Source organism: Miniopterus schreibersii (genome assembly GCF_964146895.1).
Source record: "Miniopterus schreibersii genome assembly, chromosome: 4".
In the NCBI taxonomy this organism is placed as follows: domain Eukaryota; kingdom Metazoa; phylum Chordata; class Mammalia; order Chiroptera; family Miniopteridae; genus Miniopterus; species Miniopterus schreibersii.
The window spans coordinates 77159115-77177143 of NC_138105.1; the positions used below are offsets into that span (position 1 = coordinate 77159115).

Consider the following 18029-nt stretch of genomic DNA (forward strand, 5'->3'; position numbering starts at 1 on the left):
TGTTGGCCACTTCTAGACACAGGCCCAACTTATCTGCACTAGTGTCAGGCAGAAAACCAGAAGGGAGGCTGACTTCCAAAACCAAGTTCTCAGGATAGAAAATCAAAAGTGTAGGGAGAAACTCATCTGGTTTTATTGGTGATTCGCAGTAGAGTTTCACCAAGTGCAAGAGATTGTCTGTCTGGCAAAGTCTACAAACTCCCTCTCTGTGAGGTCAGTGTTGAACAACTCACTTATAAAACTGTATTAGTTGGCTTGGGCTATCATAACAAACATCATAGACTAGGTGACTAATAATGGAGTACATTTTATGAAATGTTGCTGATAAGAAAACTCTACTGTGTATAAGGATTATGGTTGTATGTTCATATGTGTACTGAGAGTCTTTTAGTATATCATTCTTTTCGATTCATAATACTTTTTCATCCTAATAGGCTTGCAGTTTTTACTCATATTTATTATACAGTAAGATCCATCCATGTTAATAGGTATACATTTCCTTATGTCTAGCTATGGCTTAATACTATGGGATGTGCATCTTTCTATTTTTCTATTTGTTTATAGGAGGATGGAAATCTTGTGAAAATGTACTTATTAGATTTTTACATGGATTGATCAGAATGGGAATATGCAGAAAAAAAATGTAGAGAAAGGAGGGGAAAACCCTACCTGTGGGAGTAGCCTAGTGGGTCCCAGTTCTCTCATATGCTGTTTGAACTTGTCCAGGATTAGATGACTGGAAAGTTCTACAGGGACCACTCTTTTCCACTTGACAGGTGTATTTTTAAAAAATTTATTTAATTATTGATGAGAGAGAGAGACAGAGAAACATCAATTTGTTGTTCCACTTACTTATGCATTCATTGGTTGAGTCTTGTATGTGCCCTGACTGGGGATCAAACCTGCAACATTGGTGGATTGGGACAATGCTGTAACAAAGTAAGCTATCTGGCCAGGGCTGAATATTTATATATAGGTAGATGTTTACAAGTAAGCAGGGAAGTGGTATCCATGTGCCGAACTGTGTCTGGGTGTCCCTAAACTGAGCAGTCATGCATGGGTCACTTCTCATCTACGGATGTGGGTGGAGATGGTGAGACATGGGTTAGATAGGAGGTCAGATATGTTCCATGTCATGTACCATTTCCGGTCATGTTAGTGAATCTTCAGCCCCATCTGGCCTCAGGAGAGAGGACAGGGATCTGTTCCCGCTGTCTGCCCTGGTCCCAGAGAGGGAGAGTGGATGGATGGTGCTTCTGATTTGTGTTATGTGTTTGCTAACTTGGTACTAGATGAGTCCTTTCTCTTCTGGTGGTTTGTGAATCTGAGCCCCAGAACAACTTTTAGACACAGATTGACTATTTATGGATCTTAGCCCTTATGTAAGCATCTGTTCCTGAATGCAAGTCTCACACAGAAATACCAATTCCTAAATGCTGTGAGATCTGGCCTAGAATTGCTGAAACATTAGGTTTTGTCCTTTTACTGCTTTGTTTTTGTGTGTTTTAAAAATAAAATTCTTCTTCCACTAGCCCTGGCCAGATGGCTCAGTTGGTTGGAGTGTTGTTGTCCCATACACCAAAAAGTCTGTAGGTTCAATTTCCAGTCAGGGCACATACCTACCTTGTGGATTTGATCCCTGGTCAGGGCATGTATGGGAGGCAACTGATCAATGCTTCTCTGTCCCTCCTTCCCTCTCCCTCACTCTCCCTTCCTCTCTCTAAAAATCAATAAAAAAAATATCCTCAGGTGAGAGGAAAAAAATTCTATTCTTCCATTAAACTCTTCTCCATAGTATTCCATTCATGTCAGGATAATTTTACAGAGGAAGCAATTCTTGGGGTTCTTGTTTTTTTCCAGCTCAAGGCTATGTGTGTTGTCTTGTTCCAGGACTAGTGTGGCTGGGCCGAAAATGGAATTGTTTAAACATTTAGGCATGTTCAGGGTATGGTGTCAATGGAGTTTTAGGAAGGGGTGGCCCCTGTGGCCTTGGTGCTTACATGCCTCTCCCATTCCAAGGTTCTGCCCTTGATGGCCCCTCCCATTTCTTCTTTTTTTTTTTTAAATATATATTTATTGATTTCAGAGAGAGGAAAGGAGAGGGAGAGAGAGAGATAGAAACATCAATGATGAGAGAGTCACCAATCGGCTGCCTCCTGCACGTCCCCGACAGGGGATTGAGCACACATCCTGGGCACGTGCCCTGACCAGGAACCGAACCCCGATCTCCTGGATCCTAGGTCAACTCTCAACCGCTGAGCCACGCCTGGCCGGTCAGCCCCTCCCATTTCTGAAAGACACAGGTGTTTATTACCTTTGCTACTCCTTCTGTGCAGAATGCTCTGCTTTCATAGCAGCTCGAATACTGTGGTGGGGGTTGACACTTATAGTCAGCCAGCCTGAGGATCGACCCCATGCATGAATGGGCCAATAGCAACCAGGACTCAATTACAACAGGAGGGCTTACATAAAGCACACAAGGGACATTCCAGGAGCACCCGGCTCAGGTGATCAAGGAGACTGTGCCACTGGATCCAACAGGACACCTACTATATAAGGCTACCCTATCAAGACTGGGAGACATAGCAGATCTATCTGGTGCACAGAAACAAACACAGAAGGGCAGCCAAAACAGAGAGAGACAAAGAAATATGCCCCAACTGAAAGAACAGGAGAAATCTCCAGAAAGAGCTAAATTAAATGGAGGCAAGCACTCTACCAGATACAGAGTTCAAATATGGTTATAAGGATGCTGAAGGAACTCACTGAGAACGTCAACAAGGAGATTACAAGCATAAAAACGGACATAGAAACCATAAAAAAGAACCAGTCAGAAATGAAGAATGCAATATCTAAAATGAAGAATACGCTAGAAGGAATAAACAGCAGGTTAGATGAAGCAGAGGATCAAATGAGTGATTTGGAAGACACAGTACCCAATCAGAGCAGCAAAAAGAAAAAAATAATTTGAAAAAATGAAGATAGTCTAAGGGGACTTTGGGACAACATAAAGTGTAATGACATCGGCATCATAGAGGTACCATGATGAAAAGAGAGAGAACAAGGGATTGAGAACCTATTTGAACAAATAATGACTGAAAACTTTCCTGACCTGGTGAATAAAAAGACACACAAGTTCAAGAAGTGCAGAGAGTCCCAAACAAGGTGAACTCAAATAGGCCCACACCATGACACATCATAATCAAAATGCAAAAGGTTAAAGACAAAGAGAGACTCTTAAAAGCAGCAAGAGAAAGATAGTTACCTACAAGGGAGCTTCCATAAGACTGTCAGCTGAGCCCGGCCGGGCGTGGCTCAGCAGTTGAGCGTCGACCTAAGATCCAGGCAATCAGGGTTCGATTCCCGGTCAGGGCACATGCCCCGGTTGTGGGCTCAATCAATGACTCTCTCATCATTGATGTTTCTGTCTCTCTCTCTCTCCCTTTCCTTTCCTCTCTCTGAAATCAATAAAGTAAATTAAAAAAAAAAAAAAAAAGACTGTCAGCTGATTTCTCAACAGAAGCTTTGTAGGCCAGAAGGGGTTGGTATGAAATATTCAAAGTGATGAAAAGCAAGGATCTCAACCAAGACTACTATACCCAGCAAGGCTAGGATTTAAAATAGAAGGAGAAATAGAGAGCTTCCCAGACAAAAAACACAAACTAAAGGAGTTCTTTACCACCAAACCAGTATTCAAGAGATGTTAAAGGGTCTTCTTTAAGAAGAAAGAAAAAAAAAGGGGAGGAAAATAGTTATAAAGAATAAAATGGCAATAAATACATACCTATCAATAATCACTTTAAATGTAAATGACTTAAATGCTCCAATCAAAAGACACAGAACTGAATGGATAAGAAAGCAAGACCCATATATATGCTGTCTACAAGAGACCCACCTCAGAACAAAAGATGCACACAGCTAAAAGTAAAGGGATGGAAAAGATATTTCATGAAAATGAAAATTTTTTTAAAAGTTAAGGTACCAATACTTATTTCGGACAAAATAGTCTTCAAAACATCTATAATAAAAGACAAAGAAGGACACTACATCTTGATAAAGGGATCAATCCAACAAGAGGATATAACCCTTGTAAACATTTATGGACCCAACATAGCAGCACTTAAATATATAAAGCAAATTTTGATGAATATAAAAGGGGAGATAGACAGTGATACAGTCATACTAGGGGATTTTAACACCTCATTGACATCAATGGATAGATCTTCCAGACGGAAAATCAACAAGGAAACAGCGGCCTTAAGTGACACACTAGGTCAAATGAATTTAATTGATATTTTCAGAGTATTTCACCCCCAAATAGCAGAATATATATTCTTTTCAAGTACACATGAAACATTTTCTAGGAGAGACCACATGTTAGAACACAAAACAAGTCTCAATAAATTTAAGAAGTCTGAAATCATATCAAGCATCTTCTCTGACCATAATGGTAAGAAGCTAGAAATCAATCACAAGAAAAAAAACTGAAAAACACTCAAACACATGGAGTCTAAATAACATGTTACTAAACAATAAATGAGTTAACAATGAGATCAAGAAGAAATCAAAAGATACCTTGAAAAAAATGAAAATGAGAACACAACCCAAATCTGAGACACAGCAAAAGTAGTCCTAAGAGGGAAATTCATAGCATTTCAGGCCTAACTCAAGGTACAAGAAAAATCTCAAATAAACAATACAGCCTTACACTTAAAAAAAAAAAAAACTAGAACAAGAACAACAAACAAAGCCCAAAGTGAGTAGAACAAAGGAAACAATAAAGATCAGAGCAGAAATAAACAAGGTAGAATCTAAAAATTTAAAAAAGTACAAAAGATTGAGGAAACCAAGAGCTGGTTCTTTGAAAAGATAAACAAGACTGAAAACCTTTAACCAGGCTCATTAAGAAAAAAAAGAGAGGACCCAAATAAATAAATCAGAAATAAAAGAGGGAAAGTAATACCTAACACCATAGAAATACAAAGGATTATAAAAAAACATTATAAATAACAATATGTCAACAAATTGGACAATGTGGAAGAAATGGATAAATTTCCATAAACATACACTCTCCCAAAACTGAATAAAGAAGAAACAGAAAATCTGAACAGACTGATTACAACTAATGAAACTGAAGCAGAAGTCCCAAGAAACAAAAATCCTGGACCCGATGGCTTCACAGGTGAATTTTACCAAACATTCAAGGAACTAACAACTACTTCTCAAACAATTCCAAAAAGTTCAAGTAGAGGGAAGACTCCCAAGCTCATTTACAAGGCAGCAGCATTATCCTAATTCCAAAACCAGATAAAGACAGTACGAAGAGCCCAGCCAGCATGGCTCAGCAGTTGAGCATATCGACCTATGATCTAGGAGATCTCAGTTCAATTCCCTGTCAGGGCACATGCCTGAGCTGCAGGCTCGATCCCCAGCAGAAGGAATGCAGGAGTCAGCCAATCAATGATTCTAATCATTGATGTTTTTCTCTCTCTCTCTCTCTCTCCTTCTCCTTTCCTCTCTCTGAAATCAATAAAGATACAGTATATTAAAAAAAAAAAAAAAAAGCCCAGCCAGGTGTGGCTCAGCGGTTAAGCGTTGACCTAGGATCCAGGCGATCAGGGTTGGATCCCCAGTCAGGGCACATGCCCGGGTTGTGGGCTCGATCCCCAGTGGGGGGCATGCAGGAGGCAGCCAATCAATGACTCTCTCATCATTGATGTTTCTATCTCTCTCTCTCCCTCTCCTTTCCTCTCTCTGAAATCAATAAAGATATATTTAAAAAAAAAAAAAAAAGACAGTACGAGGAAAGAAAATTACAGGTCAAGATCCCTGATGAACATAGATGCTAAAATCCTCAACAAAATATTAGGAAACTGAATCCAGCAATACATTTTAAAAAATCATACACCATGATCAAATGGGATTTATTCCTTGGATGCAAGGTTGGTGCAATATCCACAAATCAATTAACATAATATACCATATAAACAAAATGAAGGATAAAAATTATATTATTATATCAATAGATGCAGAAAAAGCTTTTGACAAAATCCATCACACACTTATGATTAAAACTCTCAGCAAAGTGGGAATAGAGGGAACATACCTCATCATAATAAAGGCCACATTGGGGCATAAGCAAATAAATATCACTTCCATGACATGGTATGTTTGGATGACATTTTGTTCTTCGAACTCTCCAGATCTAAAGAGCTCCTAAAGTCATACATCTACAGTAGATATTAAATTTAGAATTAGAAAGTGGGTGCTAAGAAAAAACCTCATGAGCATAGTGTAGAAACCTTTAATTTATAGAGGAGGAATCTGAGAGGAAATTGGCCGATCTGAGGTCATACAGCTATTTATTAACAGAGATGAAACCTCAGCCGGCCCACTACCTGAAACCTCAAGTTAGAGGCAACACCACTTGCCGCTACCAAACGCTTCCACAAACTGACTCTGGAAAGGGCGGTACCGCTACCGACGCTTCTTTCTGAACCAAGCCGCTGCAAGAAGGAGCGACGCAGGCGCTGTAAGACTTCCGAAAATAGTCGCCATTCAGCCTCCTGGAGCAGGGCCACGCATGCGCCATAAGGCACGTAAGACACGTCACGCTGGGGCGGTGGTGACGTAATGACAGAGGGGGCGTTGGTCAAAGAACGGAAGCCGGGAGGGACCCAGGGCAGAAGGGGACCAGGTCCCGGCTAGTGTTTGGAGCCTTGGCCAGGCTGGGGTTCCGATGTGGTCCCCGGAGCGGGAGGCCCAAGTCCCGGCCGGGGGGGACCCGGCGGGCTTACTGCCCCCCGAGTGGGAGGAGGATGAGGAGCGCATGTCCTTCCTGTTCTCCGCGTTCAAAAGGAGTCGCGAGGTGAACAGCACCGACTGGGACAGCAAGATGGGCTTCTGGGCGCCGTTGGTGCTGAGCCACAGCCGCCGCCAAGGGGTGGTGCGCCTGCGTCTGCGGGACTTGCAGGAGGCTTTTCAGCGCAAGGGCAGCGTCCCGCTGGGGCTGGCCACGGTGCTGCAGGACCTGCTGCGGTGAGGGCGGGCCCGGGCCTGGGGGGGGGGGGGGCGGGATTCCCCCGGTTCTCCGACAGCGCGCCGCGCACCCAGCCCGGCGCCTGCCTCAGAGCAGCCTCTGTGTTTGTGCGTAAACGAAGGCAGAGGAAGACCGGAAGGAGGCCTGGATGGGCATGTGTGGAGGGGAATGGAGATGGGGTATGGGGATAGTCCGATTAGATGAGACCCAGATGGTAAGAGGAGAAGCCAGCCTGGCAGAGGTGACAATGGCCTGTCTGGACTGGAATCCCGTTATGGAGTTATTTTATAGGGCCTTCCAAATTTTAATTACCCCATAACGGAAGGTCTGTAAGATTTATTGAATTGAGGGAGGTCAGAGCTAAGAGGGCAGTGGTGGGGAAGAGGCCAAGTTGTAGGGATCTTGCCAACAACCTCAAGCAGAAGTCATGTGTCTGGCCTATCTCGGCTTGTCCTTGGCACAGGCCGTTTGGAGCAGAGTACATGACGGATGGTGAGGGCTTTACTAAATATCTTTGTGCTCTGAGAAGGTCCTGTAGGTGCTACCTGTGCGACAGGTACAGTGTTTTGAGGCAATAACGTAGATATCTAATAGATATATTGCACTTCACAGTGTGTAGATACTTTCACACGCACCGTTTCGTCTGACCCCCTCAGCAGTTCTGTGGACAAGATGATAGAATTATCCTCAGCAGACAGGAGAAACTGAGCCTGAGAGAGAACAAACAACTTACTTGGGGTTACACAACTAGTTAGAGATATAATGCCAGGACTGGACCCTTCGTCTTCTGATTCTAAATCACTTGCACTTCGCATTGTGTGTATCACCCTGAGAGCAGCCTAACCGGCCTAGTGCCTGCCTCCCTCAGCGAATGAAGAAGAAAGTCAACTTTGAAATGTTGCTTTTAGCTTGCTGTTCTTCCCAATTCGGAAGTGTCCCTTCTCCCCAGTACCTTTCCATTGGCTGAGACTGATGGAACAAGCTATTTCTCAAACTTCTCTTTTCTGAGCAAGTGCACTGTGGACAAAGTTTTAGTTCGTGTTTGAAGTGGAAGGCAGGGGAGGTGGTAGCTGAAGAAGTCACTTAAGGACAGGAACAGTCTGGGCTTCCTTGTTGCAGCAGGACCATCCTCTACCACTTCCAGTCCAGAGTCCTTTAATACCTCAGTTTCTCCTTTCCTGACTGCTGGCACTCTGCTGACGCTTCCTGGTGTTTGATGGCATCAGGCACCTGAAGAATTTCTTGAGAAAGATACGCTCCATGGAAGCGACCTTGCTTGAGGGCCAAATGGCCTGGGCTCAGATCCTAGTTCTGCCACTTGCTAAATTATGTGACCATGGATGAACTGTTACCGCAGACAAATTATGTACCCTCTTTACGCCACAGTTTGACCAACTATAAAATGGTGATGATTATTGTACCTAGGTTTATTGTGAAGATTTGAAGAGAAATTCCTTGCATAGCCCTTAGCATAGTGACTAGCCCATGGTAAGCTTTCAGTAAATGTAGCTACCACTACCAGTACCATGAAATGCTTATGTCTTCTCTCCACCCTACCTTGGGAATAGCAGAAAACCCTTTCTCTGACTTCTTTGTATTCTTCATTATGCCTTGCATTTCACAGTGATCCATTATTGTTATTTTCATTTTATCGTTTTTGAGCTTCATTTGTAAAAGTCTCATCATAGGCCCTGCAGCCTTCTATGCCTCTGCAGTCTTAGTGGAGAGCTTCTGTTTTGGAGCCAAATTATGGTTTAGATTTGGCCTCTCTCACCTTCTCACCTCTCAGTTTTCTCATTAGCTAAAATGAGTTGTGTGGCTTAGAGCTGGAGTGTAAACAGTAGCTGCTCATCATAGCTGGCACAGAGTGGCTGCCTAATAAATGGTGCTGATGGTGATCATGATCAGATTCCTCATTTGGGGTAAGAGGGATCTAGCGACTGGAATGGGACATTGCATTACGCCTACTGTATGCCCCTTTCTTTTTTTGCAGTCGAGGGGAGCTGCAGCGGGAGTCAGACTTCATGGCCAGTGTAGACAGCAGTTGGATCTCCTGGGGCGTCGGAGTCTTCCTGCTGAAGCCCCTCAAGTGGACTCTTTCCAACATGCTAGGGGATAATAAGGTTCCTGCTGAGGAGGTGCTTGTGGCTGTGGAGCTGCTTAAGGTAGGTATTCAGAAGGGACAGGTCTGGGTGTCATCTTGTGTGATCACAGGCTCCTCAGCATCTCTTGTATGTATCACTAGAAAAAGAACATATCTTTTTACATGGTGATAGGCAATAACTGAGTTTACCTGACCTCCCTTATTCTATACTTTATTCTGTAGCATGATCTGTGTATTCCATCTCCCTCTCTTTTGGTGCTCACCATCTTCAGCCTCTAAACCCACTCGAGTCCTGTGTGGGACCTGGGCCCTTGCCTAGTTCCCACTCTGTCTCTTTCTGGTCCAAGCTTTTGTTGTCACCACTTTCTCACCTCCCACACTCTCTTTGACTGAGTGCACACCTACTGCAGTCCTACCAGTCTGCCAAAACTGCTGTGGACAAGGTTATAGTAACCTTTGAGAGAGAGAAATATTACACTTGTACAAGATGGAAGTGCTTCTACTCTTTCCCCTTCCTGTCTGATCTGTAAACACCATATAGACTTATACTCCATATCATTGCTCTTTTATTTATTTATTTTTTTAAATATATATTTTTATTGATTCCAGAGAGAGGAAAGGAGAGATAGAAACATCAATGATGAGAGCGTCATTGATCGGCTGCCTCCTGCATGCCCCAAACTGGGGATCGAGCCCACAACCTGGGCATGTGCCCTGACCGGGAATCGAATCCTGATCGCCTGGATCCTAGGTCAATGCTCAACTGCTAAGCCACTCCCAGCCGGGCTCCTCCAGCATTTGAAAAACACAAATCCTTGCCCCAGCCTTGTGGCTCAGTGGTTAGAGTGTCTGCCCATGCACCAAGGGGTCTCTGGTTTGATTCCCAGTCAAGGTCATGTACATGGGTTGCAGGTTTGATCCCTGGCCCCGGTCAGGGCACATGTGGGAGGCAACCAATCGATGCGTCTCTCTCACATTGATGTTTCTCTCTCTCTCTCTCTCTCTCTCCCCCCCCCTTCCTCCCTCCTCCTCCCTCCCATTCTCTGAAAATCAATGGAGAAATATCCTCAGGTGAGTATTAACAAAAAAACATAAAACCTTTTTCTTTATTTTCTTCTTTAATCCTTACCCGAGGGTATTTTTTCCATTGCTTTTTCAGAGAGAATGGAAGGTGGGGGGAGGAGAGAGAGAGAGAGAGAGAGAGGGAAACATGGATGTGAGAGAGACACATCGATTGGTTCCTCCCACACACGCCCTGACCAGGGCCAGAGATCGAGCCTGCAACTGAGATATGTGCCCTTTGTCAGAATAGAACCCAAGACCCTTTAGTCCAGGGGCCAACACTCTAACCACTGAGCCAAACTGGCTAGATCAACACAAATCCTTTTTCTTTTCAAAGCCGTGGCTTTAGGGAAGATGTCTCGATTTTCCCTGTTCATGCCCTGCATGATCCTTGTTTGGAAGCAGGGGGTCAGGGCTTGCCGGGTTCTGTGGGTGGTGGTCAGCGCTTGTGAGCATGTTTTGCCTTGCCTGCAGGAGAAGGCTGAGGAGGTGTATCGTCTGTATCAGAGCTCACCTCTCTCCTCCCACCCTGTGGTGGCCTTGTCAGAGCTGAGTACCCTCTGTGCGGGCTCCTGTCCCGACGAGAGGACCTTCTACTTGGTGTTGCTACAGCTACAGAAAGAGAAGAGAGTCACAGTCCTCGAGCAGAATGGGGAAAAGGTATGGAGTTCAGCTGTTCATTCACTGACTCCCCAATTACTTATTAAGCATCTACTGACATGCCCACCAGCATTCCTGCCTGGGGATGTCTCAGCATTTGTGGTTGGGGCAGCAGTAATTTGTCCCTGTCCCTCAGATTGTAAAGTTTGCCCGGGGGCCACATGCCAAGGTCTCTCCTGTCAACGACGTAGATGTTGGGGTGTACCAGCTGATGCAGAGTGAACGGCTGCTCTCGCGCAAAGTGGAGTCCTTATCCCAGGAAGCAGAGAGGTAACTACCCCTGAGCCTAGCACCCCAACCCCCACCCTGCTGGCCCTCAGTCCCAAAAAGCATTGGTGTCTGTGGGCTCTTTAAAAAAAGGGGGGGTATCTTTTTTTGCTAATTACAAGAGTACTCACCGGTTAATACAGCAGTCATGGAAAGCACAGAATATCACAAAGGAGAAAAAATGAAATTTTTAATATACTTTTATTGATTTAGAGAGAGGAAGGGAGAGGGAGAGAGAGTCATTAATTGACTGCCTCCTGCCCTCCCCCCCCCCCCCCCCCGCTGGGGACTGAGCCTGAAACCCAAGCATGTGCCCTGACTGGGAATTGAACCAAGATCTCCTGGATCCTAGGTCAATGTTCAACTGCTGAGCCATGCCTGCTGGGCGAAAAAATGAATTTTAATTCTTCCTCCAAAGATTATGACTGATAACATTTTTATGCTCTCTCATGCTGGTATCCATTTAACCAATATTTTTTGAGCCGGGCCTTGTCTTGGGGACTTGGATTGGGGACTTGGGTACAGTAGTGAGCAAGACAAGTCTCTGCCTTTGAGAGGTCTCTGAGGGACTCCTGCTCTTCCCCTTGGATGACCGTACAAGGCATCCCTGCCAGAGGCACATGGACACTTCTCTAAAAAATAGGGTATATAGACACTGGATTAAGATTGATTTATTCACTCCATCCTACTCTGGGAGAAACCTAAGGGATATGTCCAAAGTCATTGCTGGTGTTAGGAATTGATTTCCGCTCTCCTGGCACCCAGGGGCCTTGTTGGCATGCTCTCTCCCCCTGTGGGAACTCAAGCTTATTTCTCAACTTGCTGCAAGAGTTTGGCAGTGGGCTGCCGGGCATCATTTTTCTTGCCATTGGGTGATATGGATTTGATCTTCAGATGTGGACGTACCTTACCTTGGGGACTTTTCAGTGCTACTCTTGGGGACTTTTCAGGACCCTGCCACCCCATCCTATGAACTTTTATTTCATAGGTGTAAAGAAGAAGCCCGTCGGGCATGCCGAACAGGAAAGAAGCAGCTGGTGAGTTTTCTTTTCCCCCCCTCCAACTGTGTACCTCCACCCTGAGCTGGTGACAGGTGCCCCAGAAGTTCAGAGAGGAACTTGGGGCTCAAGGGCAACAGTCTGCGGGTGGCCAGGCACCACAGCTTATTTTACAAGTGAGAGGGAAGGAGGCCTGGGATGATCTTAGCATCTGGGAATGGCTATCTTCCTCTGGCCCTTTGTTCTGCCCAATCTGACTCTGACCAAGTCTCCATGCACCTCCTCTAGGCACTGAGGTCCCTCAAGGCCAAACAACGGACAGAGAAGCGCATTGAGGCCCTGCATGCCAAGCTGGACACTGTTCAAGGCATCCTGGACCGGATCTATGCCTCCCAGACAGATCAGATGGTAGCCACTGCCCCTCTGCTCCAATACTTGTCTGGTCTCTCTGGCACCCACTCCTTATCCCCTCCACTGTGGCTCTGCTGTTTGGAGGAAGCATGGTTTCTTTTAGGATATGGTTGCCTTAGCCTCTTCTGTTGGGAAGTTTTGGCCTAGTGGATGTGGGGTGAATCAAGCATGGGTAGCAAAAAAAACAAACCCAAAGCTGTCTTTTGGAGGTGAAACAATATTATATGTATTTTTCCCAGTCTTCTTCATTTGCACTGATAACTGCTTTCTCCTTAGGTTTTCAATGCCTATCAGGCTGGGGTAGGAGCCCTAAAACTCTCCATGAAGGATGTCACAGTGGAGAAGGCAGAGAGCCTCGTGGATCAGATTCAAGAGGTATGGGAAGGGGCTGGGGAGGGACTCTGTAGAAGGAAGTTACTGAGGACAGATGGGACTATGCTGCACTTCCTCTTTTCCCAAGCTGGACTCTTTACCTTGTGAACTTGAGGAAGCTTTCCTTGATTCTTGGATGGGGTAGCATTACTTTGTAACCCTGAACACTGAGACCAAAGGTCCACAGAGACATCACCCGGAGTTCAAGGCCTGTGTTTTTCCCTTACAGCTGTGTGACACCCAGGATGAAGTGTCTCAGACTCTGGCTGGTGGGGTAACCAATGGCTTAGGTGAGTTGGCAAGGTGGTTCTTTCTTTCTTCCTAAGAGGACTTCATTCCCTTGTGCTGTGGTAGGTTTGGTCATGGATCTGCCTTTCCTGGTGCAGGCAGGGCTCTCCTGCCCTCCCTTCTCTCTGGGGCTTATCCACAGGGCTATTTGGAAGGAGTTGTCATCTCCTCCCACTGTGCTCCAGCATTCCTTACTAACTAGGCTTCTGACTGGAAGATGCTTCTTTAAGGGCAAGAGGAAGCAGGGTCAGTTCTGTGGGGTTAACAAAATATACCTTGTTAATGACTTAGCTCCGTGTATGGAAAAAGAGTGTTTGCTTGAAGGTGCCCTCTGCCTTCCAAGTCATGTGATTTTTTTGGTTTTTTTTAAACATTTTCATTGATTTTAGAGAGAAAGGAAGGCTGAGGGAGAGAGAGAAACATCAATGAAAGAGAAACATCGATCGGCTGCCTCCTGCACATCCCTACTAGGGATGGAGCCCACAACCCAGGCATGTGCCCTTACCTGGGAATTGAATCAGCAACCTCTTGGTGCATGGGGCTACGCTCAGTCCACTGAGCCACACTGGCTGGGCACATGATTTTTTTTAACCTGCAAGGAGGCCTGGAGTTGTTGTTTTTTAATCCTCACCCAAGGATATGTTTAGAGAGAGAGAGAGAGAAATACCAATGTAAGAGAGAAACATCAATTGGTTGCCTCCCTCATGCGCCCTGACCAGGGACCAAACCCACAGCCCTTTGGTGTATGGGACAGTGCTCCAACCAACTGAGCCACCTGGCCAGAGAAGGCTTGGGCTTCCTTTGTAAAGCTGAACTGAGATTTGCTGTCCTCAGTCCTTGACTCATAAATACATTTCCTCCCTGGACTGTATGTGTCCTCATATTTTCTTTTCTTTCCAGATTTTGACAGTGAGGAACTAGAGAAGGAATTGGACAGCCTTCTTCAGGATACCACCAAAGAACCTTTGGATCTGCCCAACAACCCCCATGAGTTGTTTTATACCAACAGTGTGCCTATCCCTAGGATCTCGGATGCTGAACTTGAAGCTGAACTTGAGAAACTGTCTTTATCAGAGGGAGGTATGGAGCTGTATTCCCAGGGTTGCTGGTGGGCATGGGGCCCTCTGGCTGACAGGAGCCACACAGGGTTGATGAATCCCAGTCCAGTTACTTAATTGGTCAGGGTACCAGAGCCCAGTAATGGAGCTGCGGACTCCTTATTTATTTATATTAGGACTCAATGCCTTAAACACTGGGATGCTTCCATCTTAAAGATCTTCCTGATACTGTGTTCATCATTTTTTCTCCTTGCAGGTTTGGTCCCAAGCAGTAAATCTCCAAAAAGGCAATTGGAACCGACTCTCTAAAGCCATTGTAGGACCCTCAAGTGAAGGACCTTCATATAAAAGAGAGACCAGGCTTGTATGTGTGTACATAGTTATTTAAATGAGAAACTCAGAATTTTTGGGAAGAGGAGGAAGGAGAACCACTCTGATTTATCTGGATGCTACTACTTACTACAGGACAGATACAGTTTCTGGAAGCGCGCTCCAAAGGCTTGCTCCCAGCTGGTATCATGGACCTGCCTTCTCATCTTTATAGTGCCACAATTTATACAGTTCTGTGTTTGACCTGTCGTCTCTCATAGCCTGCAGTTCTTGCCATTGGCTCAGTTAGGTTTGTCTTCACCCACCAGCTTTGTTCCAGCCAATGGAGGTGAAATTTTGCAGCTTTGCTAAATCAAAATCAGTCTTCTTCCCCCACCCCTACTGTTTCATAGAGGAATGTGTTCTGTCTGTAAGGTCAGTTAAACAGCTTGTTCCGGTCCCTCTCTACTTTCACTGCAACGAGAAGAATGAAAATCACACAGCTGCCACTTTATGCAGAAACATACAGTGTAAAAGGTTTTTCTCTAGGTCATTTGTCAAATTTTCCAGACATTCAGAAAAAGAGGTCACCCTGAGTGGCTGAGAATCATGACATTTGGAGGGGGCTCGTGGGGTTGATGGTCGCTGCTGCCTCTTCTGTCTTAGTGGAAGAAGATCTGACTGGAGAAAAGGTTATTCTTGGACTGTTGAACTTGAAGGGGAGAAGCCCAGGTGACTGCAGGGCCCCCAGTGTCCAAACCCCATATGCTTTTTTAAAGAGGCATAATCTTTGCCCTGCCCCATCATGGAATAACTTAAAACGTAACATATATATCAGAACAAGCCACACAACAACACACCTCCCCTTCTTGAGCCTGGCACAGCAACAGGTTCTTTGAATTTCAGAGGTATTTTGCTTTGTGCCCACTGCTCAGGGCAGGGGACCTAAGCCAGGCTGTGCAATAGAAGCAGAAGATTGGGGGGCCTTCTGCTGGATCTGCTGCGTACCTCCAGGCCCTGCTCTCCACCCATCCCTGCCTCCTCAAGCCCCATCTTCCTACTTCCTTTGATGAATGGGGGGAGGATAGCATAGTGGGACAGACAAGAGAGTCTGAATGCTGTGGCAATGGAGAAGAGAAGATGACAGCCACACTGCCACTTTGCTGCCACAGTGCAATGCAAGTACTTCTGCCTGGAGCCCACCCCTGGCCCTCCTGCCTGAGGTGGTGTGGAGCAGAGGGAAGAGCTTGCTCCAGGCCAGGAGCTCAGATCACCTTTCAACAGATTTCTCTCCCACTGGACCTGGGTCAACTGAAATGTTGGGGGTGAAGAGAAACAATCACTATTTTTTCTTTTTTATCTGGTAAATAATTAAAAGAAAAAACCCAAGTGCTTGTCCTTGTTCCTTCTTTAGGTTGCATAAAGTTTCTTGTTCCTTCATGCCTCTCCACTCCCACCTCCAACATTCACACTCACAGTACTTTCACTTGGGGCCACAGGAGAATTGTGCAGCTTCCTGGTGTGAGTGCTGAGCTCTTTGAAAGCTGGCGAGTCCCACTGGTGACTCGCACTGACGCTGTTCTGGGGGAGGCCGCGTCCATTGAATAGTCTCCTTGGTTATAGGAGTGTTCCGTCTTTGAGTTCTTTTACTTTGCCTGTTTGTTTAAATGACCCAATTTCCTCTGGCCATGGGATCCTACCATATTTTAGTATGGCAGCAATATTTACTCAGCACCTGCTACATGCCTGGTGTTTGTCACTGCCTGGGTGGGGGTGGGGAGGAGGGATGGGCTTTGTTTGAGTCTGAGTGCAGAGCTAGGAACAGGCTAGATCTGCCACAGCACTAGGTTCACAGCTCTAGGTAAGTCAGCAGGTGAACCAAACAGGAAAAGCCCAGAGCACAAACCGTTTAAACAGAGAAAAGTGAAGATAGGCCAGGTTCTCACAGAGGCTCCAGGAAATAGGGAACACTACCCCCCAACTTTTACTACCCTTATCCCCACTGTGCCCCCCTCCCCCGCTGAAAGCAAGAGATCTGGACTTGATGAGCGTCTCATCTGGTCTCATTCCTTGCTGACCTGAGCTGCTGAGGGGTCCTTGTTTAAATGTCTTGGCCTGGTTCTTTTCTGAGGTACAGAAAATTGAAAAATGTTGAGTCCAGGTTGAATCAGTTGAGAAAAAGGAGCCTCTGGCCAGTGATGGCTGCATTTTCAGCATGTGATCCCAATGGGAGGGGGGCAGACTCTTAATCAGGATTCTCCTCTCGAAGGAATGGATCTGGTTTATTAAGGGAGCAGATGAATTGTCTTCCATATGGAGAGAGATCAGGCCCAGAGGGACCAGGTTCAGATACTGCCTTTTTGAAACAGAAGTATCCTGTGGGGGGTACAGAGAGAGGTAAGGAAGTTTGGAGAATAAACACTTCAAGTTGGAGAGCCCAGGGATCTTCATTGAGAGATGACATCCAAGCTGTTGTTTCCCTTGACTATTTCCTTGGGTATTCAAAACCTTGTAAAGCAATCTACAAGTCTTAAAATCTTGTCTATGCGTGATTCTGCTGAGATCAAGCAGGGAGTCAGGAAATCAATCAGGTAGGGGCTGGTCCTGGCTGGGAACCAAGAAACCTGGTTCCAGTTTTCATCTCAGCCACCTTTGGAGACACCAGCCCCTCGTTTGCCATCTGTAATGTAAAGCAGATGACTCCAGAAGTTCTGATTGTCTTAGTGTCCCCCTGTGTATGGTCCACTTCTCCCTTCTCTTGAATCCCTGCTGCCTCTGGACAGATCAGAGCAGTATCATGGCAATGCCGAGCCTGGAAAGGTGGCTAGGGAATCCCCAGTCACTGCTGCCTGGGGGATGGTCATGCGGTAGAGAGAGAGGCGGTGTGGGAAGAGGGGAAAGTGTGCATTTGGGGAGGTGGGAGGAAGGGCGAAGTCTCAGAACCTTCTGGGCTTCTCTGAAAGGGGCTCTTAGCCATAGGCTGGGGACCTGGGTGGGCTCTGAGTCAGAAGCCCTGCTGGTGAGACGGAAGAGCAAGGGTTAAACTGCATCTATTGATCACTGCCTGCCTGGAGGGCAGAATTCAAGTTGAGCTGACTCCTGTACCTCTGCCCCCAAGAGGTGGAGATATTTTGGTTCAGTCTGCTGGAAATGTAATCGAGGCAATTCGGAAAGCAAACCACCAAAGCTCTTCAGAAGAATGAGGCTGCTGACAGCACTGCTGACTCACAAGGAACCAATGAAGCTTGGCTTCGAGGTTCACGGCTGAGCTTGGCAACCCTCTTTGCTTTTGAAGTATTTTACTGTTTCCTCACCAGCATCTCATTTTTATTCAAGTTGCAGCTACTCTTAGGAGAAAAGTGTGGTTCCTTATCTCCTCCTGCACACAAGCAATGCACAGTAAGAGACACCTGAACGTGAGAGCCGTAAGGAGCCCTAACAAGTGCAGAAAAAGCCTCCGT

At 45.7% G+C, this 18029-nt stretch overlaps 2 protein-coding genes across 4 annotated transcripts in view; one reads left to right on the plus strand and one right to left on the minus strand.

Annotated features, from left to right (window-relative positions):
- The window catches only part of LOC308556182 (tumor necrosis factor receptor superfamily member 10A-like), a 42795-nt gene extending 36222 nt beyond the window's left edge, over nt 1-6573 (minus strand). For 2 of the 3 annotated variants that reach the window (XM_081135312.1, XM_081135311.1), the window contains exon 1: nt 6107-6568. The gene's annotated coding sequence lies outside the window, so the exon portion shown is untranslated. Of the gene's footprint in view, nt 1-6106 lie in introns of all 3 variants that reach the window. The other variant, XM_081135310.1, reaches the window with a different exon arrangement.
- Nucleotides 6574-6616: 43 nt separating this feature from the next.
- Nucleotides 6617-15962, plus strand: CHMP7 (charged multivesicular body protein 7). Its single transcript, XM_081133986.1, has 10 exons — nt 6617-7038; nt 9033-9204; nt 10680-10865; nt 11002-11135; nt 12121-12169; nt 12419-12538; nt 12818-12916; nt 13143-13203; nt 14102-14281; nt 14516-15962. The coding sequence occupies exons 1-10, from the start codon at nt 6740-6742 to the stop codon at nt 14566-14568; spliced, it is 1353 nt and encodes a 450-aa protein (XP_080990112.1). The 5' UTR covers nt 6617-6739; the 3' UTR covers nt 14569-15962.
- Nucleotides 15963-18029: the final 2067 nt, after the last annotated feature.

Excerpts from the sequence above, each read along its gene's own strand:
- CHMP7 (XM_081133986.1), top strand. The coding sequence starts at position 6,740 with ATGTGGTCCCCGGAGCGGGAGGCCCAAGTCCCGGCCGGGGGGGACCCG. Across the intron at positions 10,866-11,001 it reads TCGAGCAGAATGGGGAAAAG|ATTGTAAAGTTTGCCCGGGG; the intron begins GTATGGAGTTCA and ends CCTGTCCCTCAG. Across the intron at positions 14,282-14,515 it reads ACTGTCTTTATCAGAGGGAG|GTTTGGTCCCAAGCAGTAAA; the intron begins GTATGGAGCTGT and ends TTCTCCTTGCAG.